General features: G+C 43.3%; 1 protein-coding gene across 1 annotated transcript in view; it reads right to left on the bottom strand.

The window, feature by feature from the left end:
- Positions 1-3,095: 3,095 nt before the first annotated feature.
- Positions 3,096-21,572, bottom strand: part of LOC106600280 (matrix metalloproteinase-14) — a 38,499-nt gene continuing 20,022 nt past the window's right edge. The window contains exons 2-10 of the mRNA XM_014191589.3: positions 15,777-15,925; positions 15,444-15,566; positions 14,701-15,008; positions 14,126-14,287; positions 13,780-13,946; positions 10,107-10,245; positions 9,426-9,576; positions 4,986-5,101; positions 3,096-4,805 (exon numbers count right to left, since the gene is read on the bottom strand). Coding sequence (XP_014047064.1) covers positions 4,426-4,805; positions 4,986-5,101; positions 9,426-9,576; positions 10,107-10,245; positions 13,780-13,946; positions 14,126-14,287; positions 14,701-15,008; positions 15,444-15,566; positions 15,777-15,925 — 1,695 coding nt within the window. The 3' untranslated portion in view covers positions 3,096-4,425. The remainder of the gene's footprint in view (positions 4,806-4,985; positions 5,102-9,425; positions 9,577-10,106; positions 10,246-13,779; positions 13,947-14,125; positions 14,288-14,700; positions 15,009-15,443; positions 15,567-15,776; positions 15,926-21,572) is intronic.

Below are 21,572 nucleotides of genomic sequence, written 5' to 3'. Positions count from 1 at the left end.
TCAACACACACTCGTCAAAGTGCAGACAGACTTACATAGCATAGCACATGCATGCAGCTGTTTCGCCCATACCACGATAGTTGTGTGCAGATTCAGCACTGGTGGGAGAGAGACATACTGTACCACAAAGGAAAACAGAGAAACTATTAGAAATAAAACAGTTGGTAAGGAGATATGAAGTTCTTGAGTTGGAGGAAAAAAAGGGAGATTATCTCATCTGCAAGAATGCACACACACACACACACACACACACACACACACACACACACACACACACACACACACACACACACACACGCACACACACATAAAATGTAGGCCTCTTAGTGAGCGAAAGAGTACATTTTTCCAGTTATCTTTCCAGTGAAACTAATAGAATCCTTAATAGAAGACTTGCAAGAGAAATGAAGCAAGACAAAAGGAGTGAATATTATAGACATCTCATCTGTCTTTCCCCTCCTCTTTCCACCATTTTTCTTTTCCATTGAGTCCAGCTACACACCACCATACAACACTGTATGCGCACAGAGAAAATGCCATACGAACAAGTGTAGGTGTCTTTGTTTCTGTGTGTGCAAGCGTATTTGTGTCAGTGTGTCTCTGTGTGTGAATGAATTTGTGTGGTGTTGGAGAGTAGATAAAGTTTTTTTGGTGTGTCAGAGCTTGTGCAGGAAGTGACTTGGCTATTTGAAATTGAAGCCATATGTAGCCTATATACTTACTCACTACCAAGGGATTTTACCCTGTATAAGTACTGGAATACATTGAATAAGTAAAATGGTTGGGGGTACTGGAGGAGAGGTTTGGGATACACTGTACAAGTAATACATTCTATTAGTTATATCTCAGGATAGTTTACAGTAATGCAGGGGTACTCAAGTACTATTTGAGAAGGTTTGGTCACACACATTTCCTAGGTGGCAAAGGTCAGAATGGATATTGTAATTTATCGGCGTAGTAACAAAGCCCCACCTCACAACCCAAACTGCCCACTGGGCACACACTGGTTGAATCAATGTTTCAATGAAATTACGTTGAACTGACATCTGTGCCCAGTGGGTGTTCAAACTGTTCACACCCCTTTTATTGACGGAGAGAAAATGTTGCCGTTTTAAAGCTAATTTCCTGCAATTCTACACATTTTGCCATGTCTTATGTGTGTTCATATCGTACCATGGATCGACATTCTTTTGTATTATTATTGTTTTTTATGTAGGGACCGACGGTCCATATTGACCCGTGTCTGGATCCAGACCGCAGTCCGCCTGTTGAGTATTGCTCCGGTAATGGTTCATGAGTAGGGCCTTGAGTTTTCCTGACCAATTGACTTGACCCAAACAACTTCAGTTCCTAGTTATAGTCTACAACTCGGGCCTGAGTTTTTCTGGTCAAGTCTTGTGGTCAGCAAAAACTCTGTGTCCTATTCATGTTTTGTCTGGCCAGACTGTGATGTCACACTGTGGGCAGACAGAGTGTGACTTCCTCATCACCAAGGTCCACTAATTAGCAGGTCAGTCGCACGGCAACTAAAACAGCCACAGGAAGTCTCTCCTGGAGAGATAGAGAGACTGGGAAAATAGAGGGAAAGCAAAATAAAAGGACAGCAGAGGAGGTGCGTATGATGTGGATTGGTGTTGGACTGCAAGAAATGTAGGCTCCATAGAGAAGGAAGAGTATGTTTTCATCTGTTCATCATCAAATTGGAAAGAGGTGAAGAGAGAGATGAGAGATGGATGATGAAAGAGAGGCTGGGAGAGGAGGAGGATTTGAGCGGAGTGGTCTTTGTTAAGACTTGTGAATAAAGTGAGTCATTTAGCAGAAAGGGAAAAAACTGTCTCCAGTTACACAGAGGAAGAGAGAGAGGAAGAAGAAGAGAGAGAGAGAGGGAGTTGTGGGGAGGAATATGCTGAGGTTGTTTTTCATTCTGCAGAATTAGCTGGGAAAAGAGAATGTGCACGCATACACACACACACACACACACACACACACACACACAGACAAATGCATGCACACACATGTCTGACAAGTTAGCAAGGCCTGAAGGACAAAGCACATAGTGTTTTATGTGTTTTATATCCTCTGTGCCTTGCTAACTTGTCAGACGTGTGTGTGCATGCATTTGTCTGTGTGTGTGTGTTTGTGTGTGTATGCGTGCACATTCTCTTTTCCCAGCTAATTCTGCAGTTAGTATAGCAAGACACAGTCATAAACTGAACACACACAATGGAAATACCCCCTCCAATCCCCCATCCTGTTGTCCTGCTGAGTGTCTGGCAGTTCAGATGCAGTCGGAATTCCAGATGTCGTGACTTTAACCCTCCCTCCCCCTCCCAACCGAGTGAGCCTCGTGACTCTCTCCCCAGTCCAAAACTCAACTTCACAACATACTGTAGCAGATGGAAAGGCTGGTCAACCTAAATCATTTTAACACAATAGGAAAATACAGTACCTCATCAATGTAATTGCGCCAAGCTTTAATCACAAGATATCATATGTTAACTAGTCATTTCCTCTGTCTTTCTGCCCTCTCCCATGCACCTCAGCTGTTTGTCAAAGACCCATTAGCTGAGAGGAAACGCCTTAGCCTGTTGCTTTGAGATTTGATTACCTGCTTTATTGGCTCATATAGCATGAGCGCACGCGCACGCACACACACGCGCGCACACACACACAATAGCCAACATGTTTTTCTGCTGTGAATGCCAAAGGGTTTACACAATCCTCTTCATTCCTGGTTTCACTTAATCCTTGGACATCGCCTTTATTTTCCAACCCAGTTTCAGGCCTGCCAGTTTCCAAGCACCAATGGAGCTTTTGGGGAGCAAGAACCCTGGAGGTAAAGGAAGAGTAAGTATGGGACCAGTTGCGGTATGATAATAAGGTGGATAAGGAAGTGCTATGTGGACAGTTTGTTAAGAGGTAATTGGTGAATGCAATCCCAAGGTGATATTGAGCTTCAGTTAGGATTTAGCTTGCGTATGTTTTTACAAAGTCATTTGTTAAAGAGCCTCTGAGTGTGCAAGTGAGCCTGCATGCGCATGCCTGAGACTGACCACTTAGCGCTGAAAATCAAAATAAATAACAGATATAGCTAGAACTTTTCAAAACATTTTATTTGAAAGAAAAGTATAAAAGTGAAAAAGACAGGCACAATCTTGTTCAAATAGTTCCGATAGTTATCATTATTATCATAAAAATTAATATAATTATTATTGTTTTAACTACTAGTAAACCCTCTCATCCCTGAAAAAAAAAATAGCACCATGAATTGAGAACTGTAAACAAGTGCATTGACAAAAAGGAGTCATTTCCATATCTTCAATTTATTGCATTGAGACGGAAAAACAATCAAGTTTCAAAAATAATATCCCCATCCCTTTCACTTTCCCCCAAAATGAATATAAAATTAAGGCCACTTTCAAAATGTAGTTCCCTGTCCAGCAGGACATTTAATGACAATGTACACAGACACATTCTATACATGGAGAACAACAATAACAATAGTAATAGACATAATAATAATGACAACATCCTTGTTAATAATAATCATAATAATAATAATAATAATCATTAAAACACTGCATGACATAAAGGAATATTAATGACAAGACAAATTGCGCAGCTTTCAAATTAGTGTTATAAATGCTTCAAAGGGACACTGTTAGTGTATCATTTCCCTTTTTTTATGTTCAATACTGGCTCTCTGAAATTGAGATATCAAATTGTTGGAAGGATGGACTGGGGGCACTTATTGACTGCAGCACTTTTTGTGTTTCATTGAGTGTTTAGTGAATAGACTTATCTGATATATACCCCCTCTCTTTAGACAGTTCATAGTTCATGTGATATAACTGAGATATAGGAGACGACGCTTAATGGGTAGAAGACTTTGACAGAATCTAGCGTCATGTACTATCATGGAGCAGAACATTACATGACATGAAATGATGCTGATTGCATTTAACACAATAGACACTAACATGGGCAGATGGAGGCACTGAACATAATTATGTTCAAAGCTGAAATTCGCAAGGACACAAACACTGACGACATCCACTAAAAAAGGACATTTAAAAAGGCTAAACAAACAGCGATGAGCTGGAGTCAACAACCACAAAGAGAACGAGAGAGAAAGGAGGGAAGAGAAGAGGGGACAGAAATGGAAGGAAAGCGTGGGAGTGGAAGAGCAAAAGGAATCTCTTCCATGTTTAAGTTGGTAGTGGTAGGAATATTTTAGCTATAGCTAACAAGTATATCTTGCTCTGGCTAACCCTCATTCATGGTCCACAGACTTTAATTCTCTCTCTTTTTATCTCCACTAGCATTACTCTCTATTTGCTCTCTTCTCTCCCCTACAGCCCCTCTCAACTCATCCACCTCCTCTCTCTCCTCCCTTTCTCTCCTCTCCCTCTCCTCTCCTCTCCTCTACACCTTGTCCAGTAGGGAGCGTTTGCAGTACAGGAGACGGCGTGGGGTGCCGTACCTGCGGAAGAACAGCAGTGCCCCCAGAGTGAGGATCACACACGCCAACAGCATGAGGGGAACCACCACCGCCGTCGCACCCGCCCCTCCGCCAGATCCTCCTTCCTCCTCCACCTCAATGATGATTACTTCTGTCTCATCTCTATCCTCCTCTCTGTCCTCCCGGTCATGTCCTCCACCCCCCCTGCCTCCGTCGGTCTTGGGGTCCTCCTCTGGACAGCCCATCCAGTCTTTAAGAGCAGACTTGGGGAATCCAGGCTCAACACGAAGCTTCTGGTTGTTGAACTTCCAATACTTATTGGCTTTGTAGAAGTAGGTGTGTCCTGAGAGTCAAAAACAGTGGGGAGATAAAGATGTAAAATAAGAAATACAAAGTTGGGATAACTTTATCCATTGAAAAAAAACACACACGCAAAAGAAAACATTTGTTTTCTTTAGATTAGGACATAAAAAAGACACTGCACGCATGCATGCACAGACACAAAAACACAAGGGACGGTTACCTTGGTCTCTGCTCATGAAGCCAGCTTTAATATTGTCTGGGACGCCCTGCCATACATTGATTGGTTTGGGGTATTCAGGGTCCACAGAGCGTGAGTCGTCATTGTAACGATAGTACCTAACATTGGGAGAGACAGATGTTTCAGTTTAACATGAGTGCATCTGCGTATCTCCAAACCTCTGGTCTGTGCAGACACACACCTACAGGTCTATTGTTCATCCAGAGATGTGGCTGCTCAGCTGGTATGGTCTGAGTAATGAGATGTAAGCTAAGTGGGCCTGTGAAAGACAAAGACTCCCGGAGACAGAATGATGTTCTGGTTCTTTTAGCTAAGCCTCTTAATTAACTGAGTTCAGCAGGATAACCAATGTGCAATGAAGAGTATAATTGTAGCATTTGTGTTTCTCATCGCTGGTTTTGACTTCTTCAACTCAAATGTCAGAGACCTCTTACAAGCAAAAGTGGCAGTACTTATTTGGGGAATTAGCAAGCATCTTTTGGCCATGACGGAGAAATATGATGTTCCCTTTCAGTCAGTCATCTTCAGTACAACATACTATGGGGAGTTGCATGCTCGCGACTTCGGTTGAAGGATCCACAATCACACCTGACAATGAAATCCATGCTTCGCTGGAAGCCCCGCCGTTGTCAGGTGATAAGCGTGAGGCTCGGATTCATTCCTTCAATTATTTCGCTCTTCCCCTCAGTGTGAACAGGAACGATTCACACTACTAAAGCAAACAATTGGAAAACGAGACTGTTTTACGTTGCACCAACTAAACTGTTCCATAGCGGTAGAGCGTGATAACCCCGTGGACGTTGGGTGGAGAAGTTCGTACTTGTTCTCACAAGTTTCCTAATCACAAACAAGTAGTTATTCTTCAATTTGCTATCGCAATGAGTAAGATGGATAAGAAAGCAACAGAGACGACGATGGCTAAGGCGGGTTCGGGGTTGAGATCATGCCCCCAGGCATGCAGTTATAGTATTTCTCTAAAAGATACTAGGATTACCGATGGCGACTTTCCTTTCCCAAATGATGGTACCTCGGCTGGGACCAAGGTGCAGGAAGCAGAGAGAGACTTGAGGCTGTGGTCAGAACAGGTAGAACTAGCATCCCACAGGAATATAGTGAGATGGCTGCTTATATACAGTTGAAGTCGGAAGTGTACATGCACCTTAGCCAAATACATTTAAACTCAAGTTTTTCACAATTCCTGACATTTAATCCTAGTAAAAATTCTGTCTTAGGTCAGTTAGGATCACCACTTTATTTTAAGAATGTGAAATGTCAGAATAATAGTAGAGAGAATTATTTATTTCAGCTTTTATTTCTTTCAACACATTCCCAGTGGGTCAGAGGTTTACATACACTCAATTAGTATTTGGTAGCATTGCCTTTAAATTGTTTAACTTGGGTCAAACGTTTCGGGTAGCCTTCAACAAGCTTCCCACAATAAGTTGGGTGAATTTTGGCCCATTCCTCCTGACAGAGCTGGTGTAACTGAATCAGGTTTGTAGGACTCCTTGCTCAGACACGCTTTTTCAGTTCTGCCCACAAATTTTCTATGGGATTGAGGTCAGGGCTTTGTGATGGCCACTCCAATACCTTGACTTTGTTGTCCTTAAGCCATTTTCCACAACTTTGGAAGTATGCTTGGCATCATTGTTCATTTGGAAGACCCATTTGTGACCAAGCTTTAACTTCCTGATGTCTTGAGATGTTGCTTGAATATATCCACATCATTTTCCCTCTTCATGATGCCATCTATTTTGTGAAGTGCACCAGTCCCTCCTGCAGCAAGCACCCCCACAACATGATTCTGCCACCCCCGTGCATCACGGTTGGGATGGTGTTCTTCGGCTTGCAAGCTCCCCCTTTTTCCTCCAAACATAATGATGGTCATTATGGGTAAACAGTTCTATTTTTCTTTCATCAGACCAGAGGACATTTCTCCAAAAAGTACGATCTTTGTCCCCATGTGCAGTTGCAAACCGTAGTCTGGCTTTTTTATGGCGGTTTTGGAGCAGTGGCTTCTTCCTTGCTGAGCGGCCTTTCAGGTTATGTCGATATAGGACTCGTTTTTCTGTGGATATTGATACTTTTGTACCTGTTTTCTCCAGCATCTTCACTAGGTCCTTTGCTGTTGTTCTGGGATTGATTTGCACTTTTCGCACCAAAGTACGTTCATCTCAAGGAGACAGAACACGTCTTCTTCCTGAGCGGTATGAAGGCTGTGTGGTCCCATGGTGTTTATACTTGCATACTATTGTTTGTAGAGATGAACTTGGTACCTTCAGGCGTTTGGAAATTGCTCCCAAGGACGAACCAGACTTGTGGAGGTCAAATTTTGTTTTCTGAGGTCTTGGCTGATTTCTTTTGATTTTCTCAAGATGTCAAGCAAAGAGGCACGGAGTCTGAAGGTAGGCCTTGAAATACATCCACAGGTACACCTCCAATTGACTCAAATGATGTCAATTAGCCTATCAGAAGCTTCTAAAGCCATGACATAATTTTCTAGAATTTTCCAAGCTGTTTAAAGGCACAGTCAACTTAGTGTATGTAAACTTCTGATGTTGTGATACAATGAATTATAAGTTAAATAATCTGTCTGCAAACAGTTGTTGGAAAAATTACTTGTGTCATGCACAAAGTAGATGTCTTAACCGACTTGCCAAAATCATAGTTTTTTAACAAGAAATTTGTGTAGTGGTTGAAAAACGAGTTTTAATGACTCCAACCTAAGGGTATGTAAACTTCTGACTTCAACTGTATATGGCCCATGTTCAGATGACGACTTGGTGTCTCTGGATGGCTCCAGAGATTTCGCGAGTGACAAAGAGGACTTAGTTCTGGGACAGCCAACTCCTCACACTACGTGAGTAGCGGTGGAAAACTTAGTATCCAACGCATCATTCATTGAACTGCCGCAGGTCGCCTATATGTTTGGAGGGAAGCACCACCTACCCCTTTTTCTGGATTTCGTCGAAGAATTGACAACAACCTAGTCCAACCCGCATTCAGCTAAGCTGATGCTGCATGGGTGTGCCCCCTTCATGGATCTGGAAGGGCTGGAGGGGACAGGGCTGGTGCACACGTTTCAGGTGGATGGCAAGCTAGCTGGCTAACCTATCCCCATTGACTAACTAGGGTGTGGCTAATGCGAATCCTACGCTCCCTAACAAGCACTGTAGCTTTTCGGCTGCTCAGCTGGAGAAGGTATATAGTACAGAGGGGGTGGCTGCCCGATCACTGTTGTCTATCACTATGCTGCAGGTCTACCAGGCCGAGTTGCTGGAGGAGCTGGGCATGGCTTTGGCCGCAGGTGAGCCTCACGCAGAGCTCCTGGATGATATCCGTGTTACGATCTACTTCTTTCTGCACTTGTCCCGGAGCACCGTTCTAGCGCTCGGGAAGAGAATGGGATGGGATCTTTGACTGATGTTCTCGCAGGTGCCGGAGAGGGACAGACAGATGTACCTCAATGAGCTGATATGGACGCCCGGTTTGAGGCCAAAAAGAAGCAGGAAGAGGCGTTGCATGTTTTTCTCCCTTGGAGGTCCTTTCAGGATGCCGGGGGGGAACCTGACAGGCGGAGCTGAATGCTGACAGGCGGAGCTCCTTCGGCTAAGCAGGCTGTGCCGGGGGCCGAGCCCAGCACCAGGTCAGACCGTTCTGGTTCCCAGGCGCAATGCCAGTCTGCCTGACACAAGCGCCGCCCCATTTCCAGAGGCGAGGTAAGAGATGGTCCTGCTGGAGGGTAACAGCCCCCATGCACCTAGCTTGGGGATGGCATGAGATCGGGTCCTCACTTACCAGCCTCCCCAAAAACCTGTGGTCACAACAGTACCACTAAGTGGCACTGCCAATTTGGGTATGTCACGGATGGACGAAGCCCTCGAACCCAGAGTGGACCGGGCTTCAGGCAAATGTTTGCACCTAAACACATTTTTTCAACCCCATTGTTTTTGGGTTTCATGAGTGTTGTGTATTCCACATGTGAGTTTAATAAAACATGTCTCTCCTCCACATTCAGACACAAGGTGGTCAAGAGTGGTGGAGATTAAATGTTTATTTTTTTTTAAATAAGCTATTTTTCGAAGTCCATGAGGCCTCAGATGATGCTTTATGGGAGACTCCTCCGACTAATGGCGCTCATGCTCAGTGTCGCCCTGGGTAATGCGAACAATGATGTCGGGGTACAGGCTATAACTCATTGTACGCCCCCCACATGATTGTAGATTCTTCAACCAAGTTTGCGAGAGTGCGACTACCCATAGTATGCTATATCTCGTTTCCTTCCTTCAGGGAACAGTAGTTAATGTCATAATGTTACGTTTTCAATGTTCTTTGGTTTAGTGTATACATTTCCACTCTACTCATTCATGTCATGTTGATGTATTCAAACACACAGAGACATTCAGATGTAAAGAGACTTACTTGTTTCCTCTGAAGAAGTATGTCTTGCCGGTGGGGGTGTAGAAGAGGGCGGCATCTATTTTGTCTTTGGGTAGACCACTGCCCATCTCCTTTAGAGACTTGGGATAACCATCCTCCAGAACAGACTCCTTGAAAACCCAATGCCTGTCTCCTACACAGAGAGAGAAAGAATCTGAATGAGTGGTTTTCCTCAGTCAGAATTACAATGTCTTCTATATATCCACGTATGTATCTTCTTCATGGACACTCTTACTGACAGTTGTGGCTGCTTCACGTGCTGTTGTCTGTGCCCAATAATGTTTGTACCATGTTTTGTGCTTCTACCATGTTGTGCTGCTGCCATGTTGTGTTGCTACCATGTTGGTGTCATGTGGTGTTGCTATCATGCTGTGTTGTCATGTGTTGCTGCCATGCTATGCTATATTGATGCCTTAGGTCTCTCTTTATGTAGTGTTGTGGTGTCTCTCCTATCGTGATGTGGGTTCTGTCCTATATATATATTTTTTAAATCCCAGCCCCTGTCCCCGCAGGAGGCCTTTTGCCTTTTGGTAGGCTGTCATTGTAAATAAGAATTTGTTCTTAACTGACATGCCTAGTTAAATAAATGTTAAATAAAATAAAGGTCTATAGAATAGTATTATGCAGGGGTGGTAATAGAGTAAAGAGTAAGGACAAATTTACCCTTGAAAAATACAAAGTTCCCATCATCCCTTTCATAAGCAGCATTGATGTTTGACGGCAGGCCTCTCCAGAAATGGCCTATTGGCATTGGATATCCATCCAGAACTGCGTTGTTACGGACTCTCCAGAACCACTTATCCTAGAGGAGAGAGAGACATGGATAATACCTGTACAAACTAAATATATACACTGCTCAAAAAAATAAAGGGAACACTAAAATAACACATCCTAGATCTGAATGAATGCAATAATCTTATTAACTACTTTTTTCTTTACATAGTTGAATGTGCTGACAACAAAATCACACAAAAATAATCAATGGAAATCCAATTTATCAAACCATGGAGGTCTAGATTTGGAGTCACGCTCAAAATTAAAGTGGAAAACCACACTACAGGCTGATCCAAATTTGATGTAATGTCCTTAAATCAAGTCAAAATGAGGCTCAGGAGTGTGTGTGGCCTCCACGTGCCTGTATGACCTCCCTACAACGCCTGGGCATGCTCCTGATGAGGTGGCGGATGGTCTCCTGAGTGATCTCCTCCCAGACCTGGACTAAAGCATCTGCCAACTCCTGGACAGTCTGTGGTGCAATGTGGCGTTGGTGGATGGAGCGAGACATGATGTCCAAGATGTGCTCAATTGGATTCAGGTCTGGGGAACGGGCGGGCCAGTCCATAGCATCAATGCCTTCCTCTTGCAGGAACTGCTGACACACTCCAGCCACATGAGGTCTAGCATTGTCTTGCATTAGGAGGAATCCAGGGCCAACCGCACCAGCATATGGTCTCACAAGGGGTCTGAGGATCTCATCTCAGTACCTAATGGCAGTCAGGCTACCTCTGGCGAGCACATGGAGGGCTGTGCGGCCCCCCAAAGAAATGCCACCCCACACCATGACTGACCCACCGCCAAACCGGTCATGCTGGAGGATGTTGCAGGCAGCAGAACGTTCTCCACGGCGTCTCCAGACTCTGTCACGTCTGTCACATGTGCTCAGTGTGAACCTGCTTTCATCTGTGAAGAGCACAGGGCGCCAGTGGCGAATTTGCCAATCTTGGTGTTCTCTGGCAAATGCCAAACGTCCTGCACGGTGTTGGGCTGTAAGCACAACCCCGACCTGTGGACGTCGGGCCCTCATACCACCCTCATGGAGTCTGTTTCTGACCGTTTGAGCAGACACATATACATTTGTGGCCTGCTGGAGGTCATTTTGCAGGGCTCTGGCAGTGCTCCTCCTGCTCCTCCTTGCACAAAGGCGGAGGTAGCGGTCCTGCTGCTGGCTTGTTGCCCTCCTACGGCCTCCTCCACGTCTCCTGATGTACTGGCCTGTCTCCTGGTAGCGCCTCCATGCTCTGGACACTACGCTGACAGACACAGCAAACCTTCTTGCCACAGCTCGCATTGATGTGCCATCCTGGATGAGCTGCACTACCTGAGCCACTTGTGTGGGTTGTAGACTCCGTCTCATGCTACCACTAGAGTGAAAGCACCGCCAGCATTCAAAAGTGACCAAAACATCAGCCAGGAAGCATAGGAACTGAGAAGTGGTCTGTGGTTACCACCTGCAGAACCACTCCTTTATTGGGGGTGTCTTGCTAATTGCCTATAATTTCCACCTGTTGTCTATTCCATTTGCACAACAGCATGTGACATTTATTGTCAATCAGTGTTGCTTCCTAAGTGGACAGTTTGATTTCACAGAAGTGTGATTGACTTGGAGTTACATTGTGTTGTTTAAGTGTTCCCTTTATTCTTTTGAGCAGTATATATATATACACACAGTACCAGTCAAAAGTTTGGAAAGGGTTTTTCTTAATTTTTACTATTTTCTACATTGTAGAATAATAGTGAGACACCAACTATGAAATAACACATATGGAATCATGCAGTAACCAAAAAAAGTGTTAAACAAGTCAAAATATGTTTTATATTCTTCAAAGTTGCCACTATTTGCCTTGATGACAGCTTTACACACTCTTGGCATTCTCTCAACCAGCTTCACCTGGAATGCTTTTCCAACAGTCTTGAAGAAGTTCCCACATATGCTGAGCACTTGTTGACTGCTTTTATTTCACTCTGGGTTCCCACTCATCCCAAACTATCTCAATTGGGTTGTGGTCAGGTGATTGTGGAGGCCAGGTCATCTGATGCAGCACTCCATCACTCTCCTTCTTGGTCAAATAGCCCTTACACAGCCTGGAGGTGTGTTGGGTCATTGTCCTGTTGAAAAACAAATGATAGTCCCACTAAACGCAAACTAGATGTGATGGCGTATCGCTGCAGAATGCTGTGGTAGCCATGCTGGTTAAGTGTGCCTTGAATTCTAAATAAATCACCGACAGTGTCACCAGCAAAGCACCATCACATCTTCTCCTCCATGCTTCATGGTGGTAACCACACATGCAAAGATCATCCGTTCACCTACTCTGCGTCTCACAAAGACACGGTGGTTGAACCAAAAATCTCAAATTTGGACTCTTCAGACCAAAGGACAAATTTCCACCGGTCTAATGTCCATTGCTCATGTTTCTTGGCCCAAGCAAGTTTCTTCTTCTTATTGGTGTCTTTTAGTAGTGGTTTCTTTGCAGCAATTTGACCATGAAGGCCTGATTCACGCAGTCCCCTCTGAACAGTTGATGTTGAGATGTGTCTGTTACTTGAACTCTGTGAAGCATTTATTTGGGCTGCAATTCCTGCGGCTGGTAACTCTAATGATCTTATCCTCTGCGGCAGAGTTAACTCTGGGTCTTCCTTTCTTGTGGCGGTCCTCATGAGAGCCAGTTTCTTCATAGCTCTTAATGGTTTTTGCGACTGCACTTGAAGAAACTTTGAAAGTTCTTGAAATGTTCCGATATTGACTGACCTACATGTCTTAAAGTAATGATGGACTGTTGTTTCTCTTTGCTTATTTGAGTTGTTCTTGTCATAATATGGACTTGGTCTTTTACCAAATAGGGCTATCTTCTGTATACCACCCCTACCTTGTCACAACACAACTGATTGGGTCAAACGCATTAAGAAGGAAAAAATTCCACAAATGAACTTTTAACAAGGCACACCTGTTAATTTAAATGCATTCCAGGTGACTACCTCATGATGCTGGTTGAGAGAATGTCCAGAGTGTGCAAAGCTGTCAAGGCAAAGGGTGGCTATTTGAAGAATCTCAAATATAAAATATATGATGATTTGTTAAACACTTTTTTGGTAACTACATGATGTTATTTCATAGTTTTGATGTCTTCACTATTATTATACAATGTATAAAATATTAAAAATAAAGAAAAACCCTGGAATGAGTATGTGTGTCCAAACTTTTGACTGGTACTGTATATTTAGGCAATAAGGCCAGAGGGTGTGTGGTATATGAACAAAATACCATGGCTAAGGGTTGTTCTTTATGCACGATGCAACGCGGAGTGCCTGGACACAGCCCTTAGCCGTGGTATATTGGCCATGTACCACAAACCTTTGAGGTGCCTTATTGTAATTATAAACTGCTTACCAACGTAATTAGAACAGTAAAAATAAATGTTTTGTCATACCCGTGGTAATACAGTCTGATATACCCCGGCTGTCAGCCAATCAGCATTCAGGGCACGAACCACCCAGTTTATAAATATACATACAACGACAAAGCTCATTTCAGCTATACATATCTGTAATGAAGTACCTTGAAGACAAACATTTCTCCTCGGAGGATGGCGACGGTGTCAAAGTGTCCCTCACAGATGTCAGGGCCAAAGCGAGGGTTGTATGGGGTGTGAGTGGGTTTGGGTGGGTGGTAAGGGGAGCGTGGGGTAGGTGGGGGAGGGCGGGGGCCACCACCTGATCTACCCCCTGCACAGTAGAGGGAGAGAGTAATACATGTAATCCTCTACTACTATCAAGACCTAGGCCCTTCATTATTTTTTCGTGATCTGACTCAAATGAACTTTGCGCCCTAGTTATAGCCTAGATACAGTATAACAACAGTAATTATAATATATATAATTAATTTTATCTTAGCCTGTGTTCACCATAGATTTTCTGTATTCCCCTGAGGTCATCTTCAGGCAGTTGGAAGTTCTCTGTCTCCATCCACTGGTAGAATGGAGCCATGATGGCGGAGGGGTCGTTGGAGTGCTCCAGACCCAGGGCATGACCCAACTCATGTACCGATACCAGGAACACGTCATTACCTAAGACCAACAGAACTATGTCATCACCATCACATTAAATTGTCCCATTAAATGCAAGCTTGTTACAACAATGGTATGTGTGCATGTATAGCAAAAGCACTATTCAAATTCAACTGGCTGGGAACTTCTAAAGTATTGACAAGATATCCCTGTGGTAAATAGCAGGCCTCTATGTCACCATCAAAACGAAAAGAGAAAAACTGTATATCATGCATTTTCAGCCACACAAACACGCCCTGGGGATAAGTTCAAAACACACACGTTGGGGCCTGCTGATGGTGTGTTTTTGTGGCCTGCCGCTCACAACTGCCCTGGGAGCATGGCAACTCCCAACAGACTGAACCTGACATCCTGCCAGTGAATTTCCCATCACAACATTCCTCTCCCTCTTCCAAACACTCGAGGTCACTCACCTGACAGATCACTGTTGCCGACCGTCCAAGGCTCTGCAGAGTCAAAGTGTGTGTCTCCCCCTATGCCGTTACCGGGGAAGTAAGCATGTGCCAAGAAACCCCCCTCGCCGTCAAAGGGACTGGAGTCACCATGGAAACCCTCACCGAAGAAGAGCATGATGTCGGCAAAGTCCTCCACCTTGTCCCGTATGTGACTGTAGGGGATCTCCCGGAAGCGTAGAGGGGTCACACTCTCCCACACCTTGAAGGCGTTCCTGATAGCCTCATGGGTCTCATACTCCCCCACCTTAGGGGTGTAGTTCTGTATACTAAGAGGGAGAGAGGGAGCCCCGTTAGAGAGAGAAGAGCACAGTTTGTGACAGAAAAATATAGAAATGGAGGGAGTAAGGAGAAGATGGGGAAAACAGTGATTAACTTTACGGCATAATAAATCACTGGGAAATTTCAGAAAATCTGGCTAAGATTAGTATGACTTTACATGACTTCACCATATGGGTTGTGGCTGTTCTTTTCATTGTTACCCTACAGTTGGAGGGATAACTTACCAGAAGGTGAGATCAGTTGGAGGGATAACTTACCAGAAGGTGAGATCAGTTGGAGGGGTAACTTACCAGAAGGTGAGATCAGTTGGAGGGGTAACTTACCAGAAGGTGAGATCAGTTGGAGGGATAACTTACCAGAAGGTGAGATCAGTTGGAGGGGTAACTTACCAGAAGGTGAGATCAGTTGGAGGGGTATCTTACCAGAAGGTGAGATCAGTCTTATCCCATTTCAGGCCCTGGATAGCGTAGCGCTTCTTTCTCAGGTTACTCTTCAGCTCAGTCCCGAACTTGTCTGGAACTCCACAGCGTGGCCGCTTCATTGCCCTGGCAAACACAAGTCAGGGACTAGTCACACAAGAGTCGAGTAGAATCTCTGTCTTGGAAACCGGCCTTTGTTTACAGTAACCCTGAATCAGTGATTTCTCACAAGTAAGGCCATTCGTTTTTAATGGCCAAGTTATAAGCTCCTGGTCCTACAAACAGGGTAATATGGTCCTGAACTTGCAACAGTTGTTTAGCGTGAGAGGCACTCACTCTACAGTTTCGGGGTCAATGGAGCCGGTGATGGTCAGGCCGTAGAACCTCTGCATGGCTGCGATGGCTGTGGTGATGGAGTGAGGGGAACGGGCAGCGTGTGTCCGCAGGTCACCTGGGGGCAGGTAGCCATACTGCTGCAGCCACACCTAAAACATGGAACAGGAAGAGGCTGTAATGTTAAAACGTCCTGAATGGTTGAAGAATGAATACACTACAGACAAGTCAGAAATACTGTATCCAGTAAAGTATATGGATTCTGCTTCAACATCTATCGTTGCATCTATAGGATATGAATGTTGGCAAATAAGGCTGAGTAGATTTGATACACATTCCACAATGACTTAAAGAACAAATTACAGTTGAAGTCAGAAATTTACATACACTTTAGCCAAATACTTTAAAACTCAGTTTTCACAATTCCTGACATTAGATCCTAGTAAAAATTCCCTGTCTTAGGTTAGTTTGGATCACCACTTTATTTTAAGAATGTGAAATGTCAGATTAATAGTAGAGAGAATGATTTGTTTCAGCTTTTATTTCTTTCATCACAATCCCAGTGGGTCAGAAGTTCACATACACTCAATTAGTACTTGGTATCAATACCTTTACATTGTTTAACTTAGGTCAAACGTTTTGGGTAGCCTTCCACAAGATTCCCACAATAAGTTGGGTGAATTTTGGCCCAGTCCTCCTGACAGAGCTGGTGTAGCAGAGTCAGGTTTGTAGGCCTCCTTGCTCGCACATGCTTTTTCAGTTCTGCCCACAAATTTTCTATAGGTTTGAGGTCAGGGCTTTGTGATGGTCACTACAATACCTAGACTTTGTTGTCCTTAAGATATTTTGCCACAACTTTAGAAGTATGCTTGGGGTCATTGTCCATTTGGAAGACCCATTTGCGACCAAGCTTTAACTTCCTGACTGATGTCTTGAGATGTTGCTTCAATATATCCACATAATTTTCCTTTCTCATGATGCCATCTATTTTGTGAAGTGCACCAGTCCCTCCTGCAGCAAAGCACCCCCAAAACATGATGCTGCCACCCCCGTGCTTCACAGTTGGGATGGTGTTCTTCGGCTTGCAAGCCTCCCCCTTTTTCCTCCAAACATAACAATGTTCATTATGACCAAACAGTTATATTTTTGTTTCATCAGACCAGAGGACATTTCTCCAAAAAGTATGATATTTGTCCCCATGTGCAGTTGCAAACTGTAGTCTGGCATTTTATGGCTGTTTTGGAGCAGTGACTTCTTCCTTGCTGAGCGACCTTTCAGGTTATGTTGATATAAGACTCGTTTTAATGTGGATATAGGTACTTTTGTACCTGTTTCCTCCAGCATCTTCACTAGTGTAATGGAAATTATATGATTAAAGGTTTGACTAAATGATTTCACCCTGAAACCATATAACTTTGTGAAATGTATTAGACTTATAAGTATTATTAATGTGTTAAAAACTATAATCCAATACTGTGTGTGAGTAGACTGTTTAAGACTAAGACACTGTTACTATTTCAAAATGAACAGGGCATAGTTGATAAGACGACCTTGTGAAAGGAACAGGAAAATGGGCCTCCCTAAGTTAGGGAGGGGAACAACTGCCCGAAAACGGCTGGCAAAAGATAAGGAGACAGGTGGTCTGTGTACTGTGGAAAAATACATTTACATTACATTACATTTAAGTCATTTAGCAGACGCTCTTATCCAGAGCGACTTACAAATTGGTGCATTCACCTTATGATATCCAGTGGAACAACCACTTCACAATAGTACATCTATATCTTTTTTTGTTTGGGTGTAGGGCCTGATCAGAGCCTGAAGGTACGGAGGTGCCGTTCCCCTCACAGCTCCGTAGGCAAGCACCATGGTCTTGGAGCGGATGCGAGCTTCAACTGGAAGCCAGTGGAGAGAGCGGAGGAGCGGGGTGACGTGAGAGAACTTGGGAAGGTTGAACACCAGACGGGCTACAGCCGCCTAAAGCGGGGTGGAGTTCTCTACTGATGTAAGTTTATTTGTGTGTGTGTGTGTGTGTGGTGATATAAAAGGCTGTGTGCATTGTATGAATTTTAGAGCTCTTGTAAATAAACGTTCTGATCATTGTAGGCTGGGTCTCAGTCTGTTTCTTTCAACCGGAACCTTACACCTTCTGGTATACAAACTGAATAGTTAAATTGAAGTTCGGTTTAAGAACATTGATAACTTAATACCCGTATCAATTGGTCCTTTGAGCCGGATCCAAAATCTGTCCCTGTCTTCCTAAGGTAACACGCCGAAAACCGTGCACGGGCGGGTCATTGACTCGTAAATTAAAGACCTGTCCCCTGAAATTGGGGTTCCATAACAGGCCGGTAAAAATCTAAGGTCGACAGAGACGGTGACGGAATCCAACCTACATTGCTTTTCCCAGCCTACAAGACGAAGGTCAGTAAATCTTTATTTACGCGGATTTGGGGGAATAATACCTGTATGATTGCATGTGATGGAGAAGGGAGTTAGTGTAGTCTAGGTGTTAAACGCCGAAATATCCGTTGGGGCATTCTAACCTGGTGACCTGTCTTTAGAATTTTGTGTAGAGAACCCTGATATAGGTAGTATTCTATGCAATTGGAAAATAGGAATTGGGTGTAGAGCCACCTAGGCAATGTGTGGGGGGGTCCGTAATGACCCTAGGTATCTGTGACCACTACCAATGTAAACTATCTAATGTTGAGACCTAAAGGCTAAACTGGTCGATATACATTACGCAAGCTAATGCGCTGAGATCTAAAGGATCACTGATCTAGAGTATTTTAGCAGGGAGGGTAGTCGAGATCTACAGGATGCGCAAAAAACAGGTCTGACTATTCCATCGAAGGAGGAAGCACACACACATAGATTGTGAGAAGTGAAAAGCACACACACATAGATCGTGAGCATAGAGTGTGAGCACCCACATAGAGAGGAGTGACAAACACATAGATTGTGAGACACATAGATTGTGATACACATAGAAGTTTTAAATTGAAACAGAGTAAAAGTACACACACATAGATTAAGGATAATAACAGATTATAGTAACACACGCATAGATTGTGCAACCTAATAACAAATAGTTATTGAGTAACCATGACTAGCCTTCCCTGTGGCTCAGTTGGTAGAGCATGGTGTGTGCAACGCCAGGGTTGTGGGTTCGATTCCCACGGGGGGCCAGTACAAAAAAATGCATGAAATGAAACATATGAAATGTATGTATTCATTACTGTAAATCGCTCTGGATAAGAGCATCTGCTAAATGACTAAAATGTAAAAATGTAAAAAATTAGTAGCAAATCCTCAAAGGAGGTGCAGGAATTAACTGGGGATCAGCGATATATGGAATTAAAAGATGAAAGAAATATGTACTTTGGTCCAAAGTGGAGGAAGAAATATGAATTTGATGGAAGTTTGAATGTAGAAAAGTTGGGACTAATGTAAGACAGATTTGTAAGGCATGTAGATAAACAGCGAGTAGAGGGGTTAGAGACAGCATGGGTGTGGTTAGCCGAAGAGAGCAGAGGGTGAAAAGTAAAAGGAAGTTGCTAAGAAGTAAGTAGCCAAGAGTATCTAATGGCCACTCTAGGAGAAATAGCTGAGAAGGGTGGAGGTGAGAAAAGACAAAAAACTCTGAAGAGAGAAGACAGAGAGGGACCTAACTGTAGCAAGCCAGGACATTTGGCCAAGGAGTGTGAGGAACCATGCATGCACTGTGATAAGGTAGGCCACAATCATGGAGACTGTAGAAAGAGAAAGGATAGGAGAGAGGGTCAAAGGCAAGAACAGAGGGAAAAAGGTCAGGTGCCTACAGCCAGACTCAGAGGAGGAATAGAACAGAAAGAAGCAGAGCATCTGATAGTAACTCTCAAGGTAATTGTAGTTAAGCATAAAGCAGGCTGCTTCAAGGAAAAGAAAAGTAAGAACAGACAGGAGCAGAATATTCGATTGCCACTCTTGGGGAAATTGCAGGAAAGAACAGGAAAGATTTTAAAGAGAAAGGTGGAAACAGGGAGAACTGCAATAAAACAGGCCACATGGCCTGTTTTATTGGATTGTAAGGCCCACCAAGGACCAGTAGACAGAGACAGTTTAGGGATAGACAGAAGAGGGAACGTAGGCGAATGAGAGAGCAAGAGGAGTCCGAGGATGAGGAAGAACAGGCATGACTAGATGAGGGGAATGACAGTGAGGATTCAGAGGTTAATTCAGGAGTTCATGCTTTTTGAGAATGTAACAGTGATGATGGCTATGGGGCTTCCTATCAAGCACTTTGAGAGACTGGTTGCAGACTGAATGGGTTTTAATGTTGTAAAGCAAGCTTGGGCCAAATTAGTCAAGTAGTATGTAGGGGAGTTTCATAGATTTGAAGTACAGTATTGTGACTAAGTGTAGCGTATGGTCGATTAAATACAAATAACCATTGAGGAAGTTTAAAACTAATGATCGGAGGGAGTACAATGGAATTATAAGTATTATTAGGTTTTGTGTGTAGTCAACGGTTGGGTTTCTGAATCGGTGTAGTATAATGAAATGCTGACCAAGTGGTTGTCTTTTTCTGGGAAAAGGAGTGCTTCATTGTCTCTCGTTGGAATGTTTCCTAGAAGCCACGATATCTTAAAGGGGTACACACACACATGGAATCGTAGAAGTTTTGTTTTCTGAGTTTTAATTAAGTTCTGGGAACCTGGGATATAACATGTGGATAATGTTTGAAGGTTTTACTTTAATTTGTCTAATATAGTAACAAACACTGTTTTGAAAGGGTGGTATGACTTTTGACCTCTATCATGGCTCCCCTTTGTGGTCTGATCAGCCTCATGGGGGGGCCATTTGGATAATGAATTTAAGGTCATTTGTGATACTAATTTTAAGGAAAGTTGTGTTATTGATAATAATGATGGAGTTTAAAGTTCTTAGACATATTTGTAATTTGAACCAATGAGAAGACTGAAAGGGCAAAGCCTTAGACTAAGGGTAGGCTTCCTTAAGTCTATTTTCCTAGAACCATAAGGGTACATTATTTTTCTTTGTGGAATTGTTCAGATTAGTGATTTTGATCTGATTATGTTATTTGAATATCTTTTGACCAGTAGTAGTATTCCTATACATTATCTAGCCAAGTTTATATTCCCTTAGGTAGTCAGCTGTTGTTGTATTAAACCTCTCTGGGCTAGGTGGGACGAATTCGTCCCACCTACGCAACAGCCAGTTGAATCCCGTGGCGCGATTTTCAAATACCTTAGAAATGCTATTACTTCAATTTCTCAAACATATGACTATTTTACACCATTTTAAAGACAAGACTCTCGTTAATCTAACCACACTGTCCGATTTCAAAAAGGCTTTACAACGAAAGCAAAACATTAGATTATGTAAGCAGAGTACCCAGCCAGAAATAATCAGACACCCATTTTTCAAGCTAGCATATAATGTCACAAAAACCCAGAAGACAGCTAAATGCAGCACTAACCTTTGATGATCTTCATCAGATGACACACCTAGGACATTATGTTATACAATACATGCATGTTTTGTTCAATCAAGTTCATATTTATATCAAAAAACAGCTTTTTACATTAGCATGTGACGTTCAGAACTAGCATCCCCCCGCACTTCCGGGGAATTTACTAACAATTTACTAAATTACTCACGATAAACGTTCACAAAAAACATAACAATTATTTTAAGAATTATAGATACAGAACTCCTTTGTGCAATCGAGGTGTCCGATTTTAAAATAGCTTTTCGGTGAAAGCACATTTTGCAATATTCTCAGTAGATAGC

The sequence above is a fragment of the Salmo salar genome, chromosome 03 (genome assembly GCF_965601325.2).
Source record: "Salmo salar chromosome 03, fSalSal1, whole genome shotgun sequence".
Classification (NCBI taxonomy): Eukaryota; Metazoa; Chordata; class Actinopteri; order Salmoniformes; family Salmonidae; genus Salmo; species Salmo salar.
This window is presented reverse-complemented; position numbering and strand designations above follow the sequence as displayed.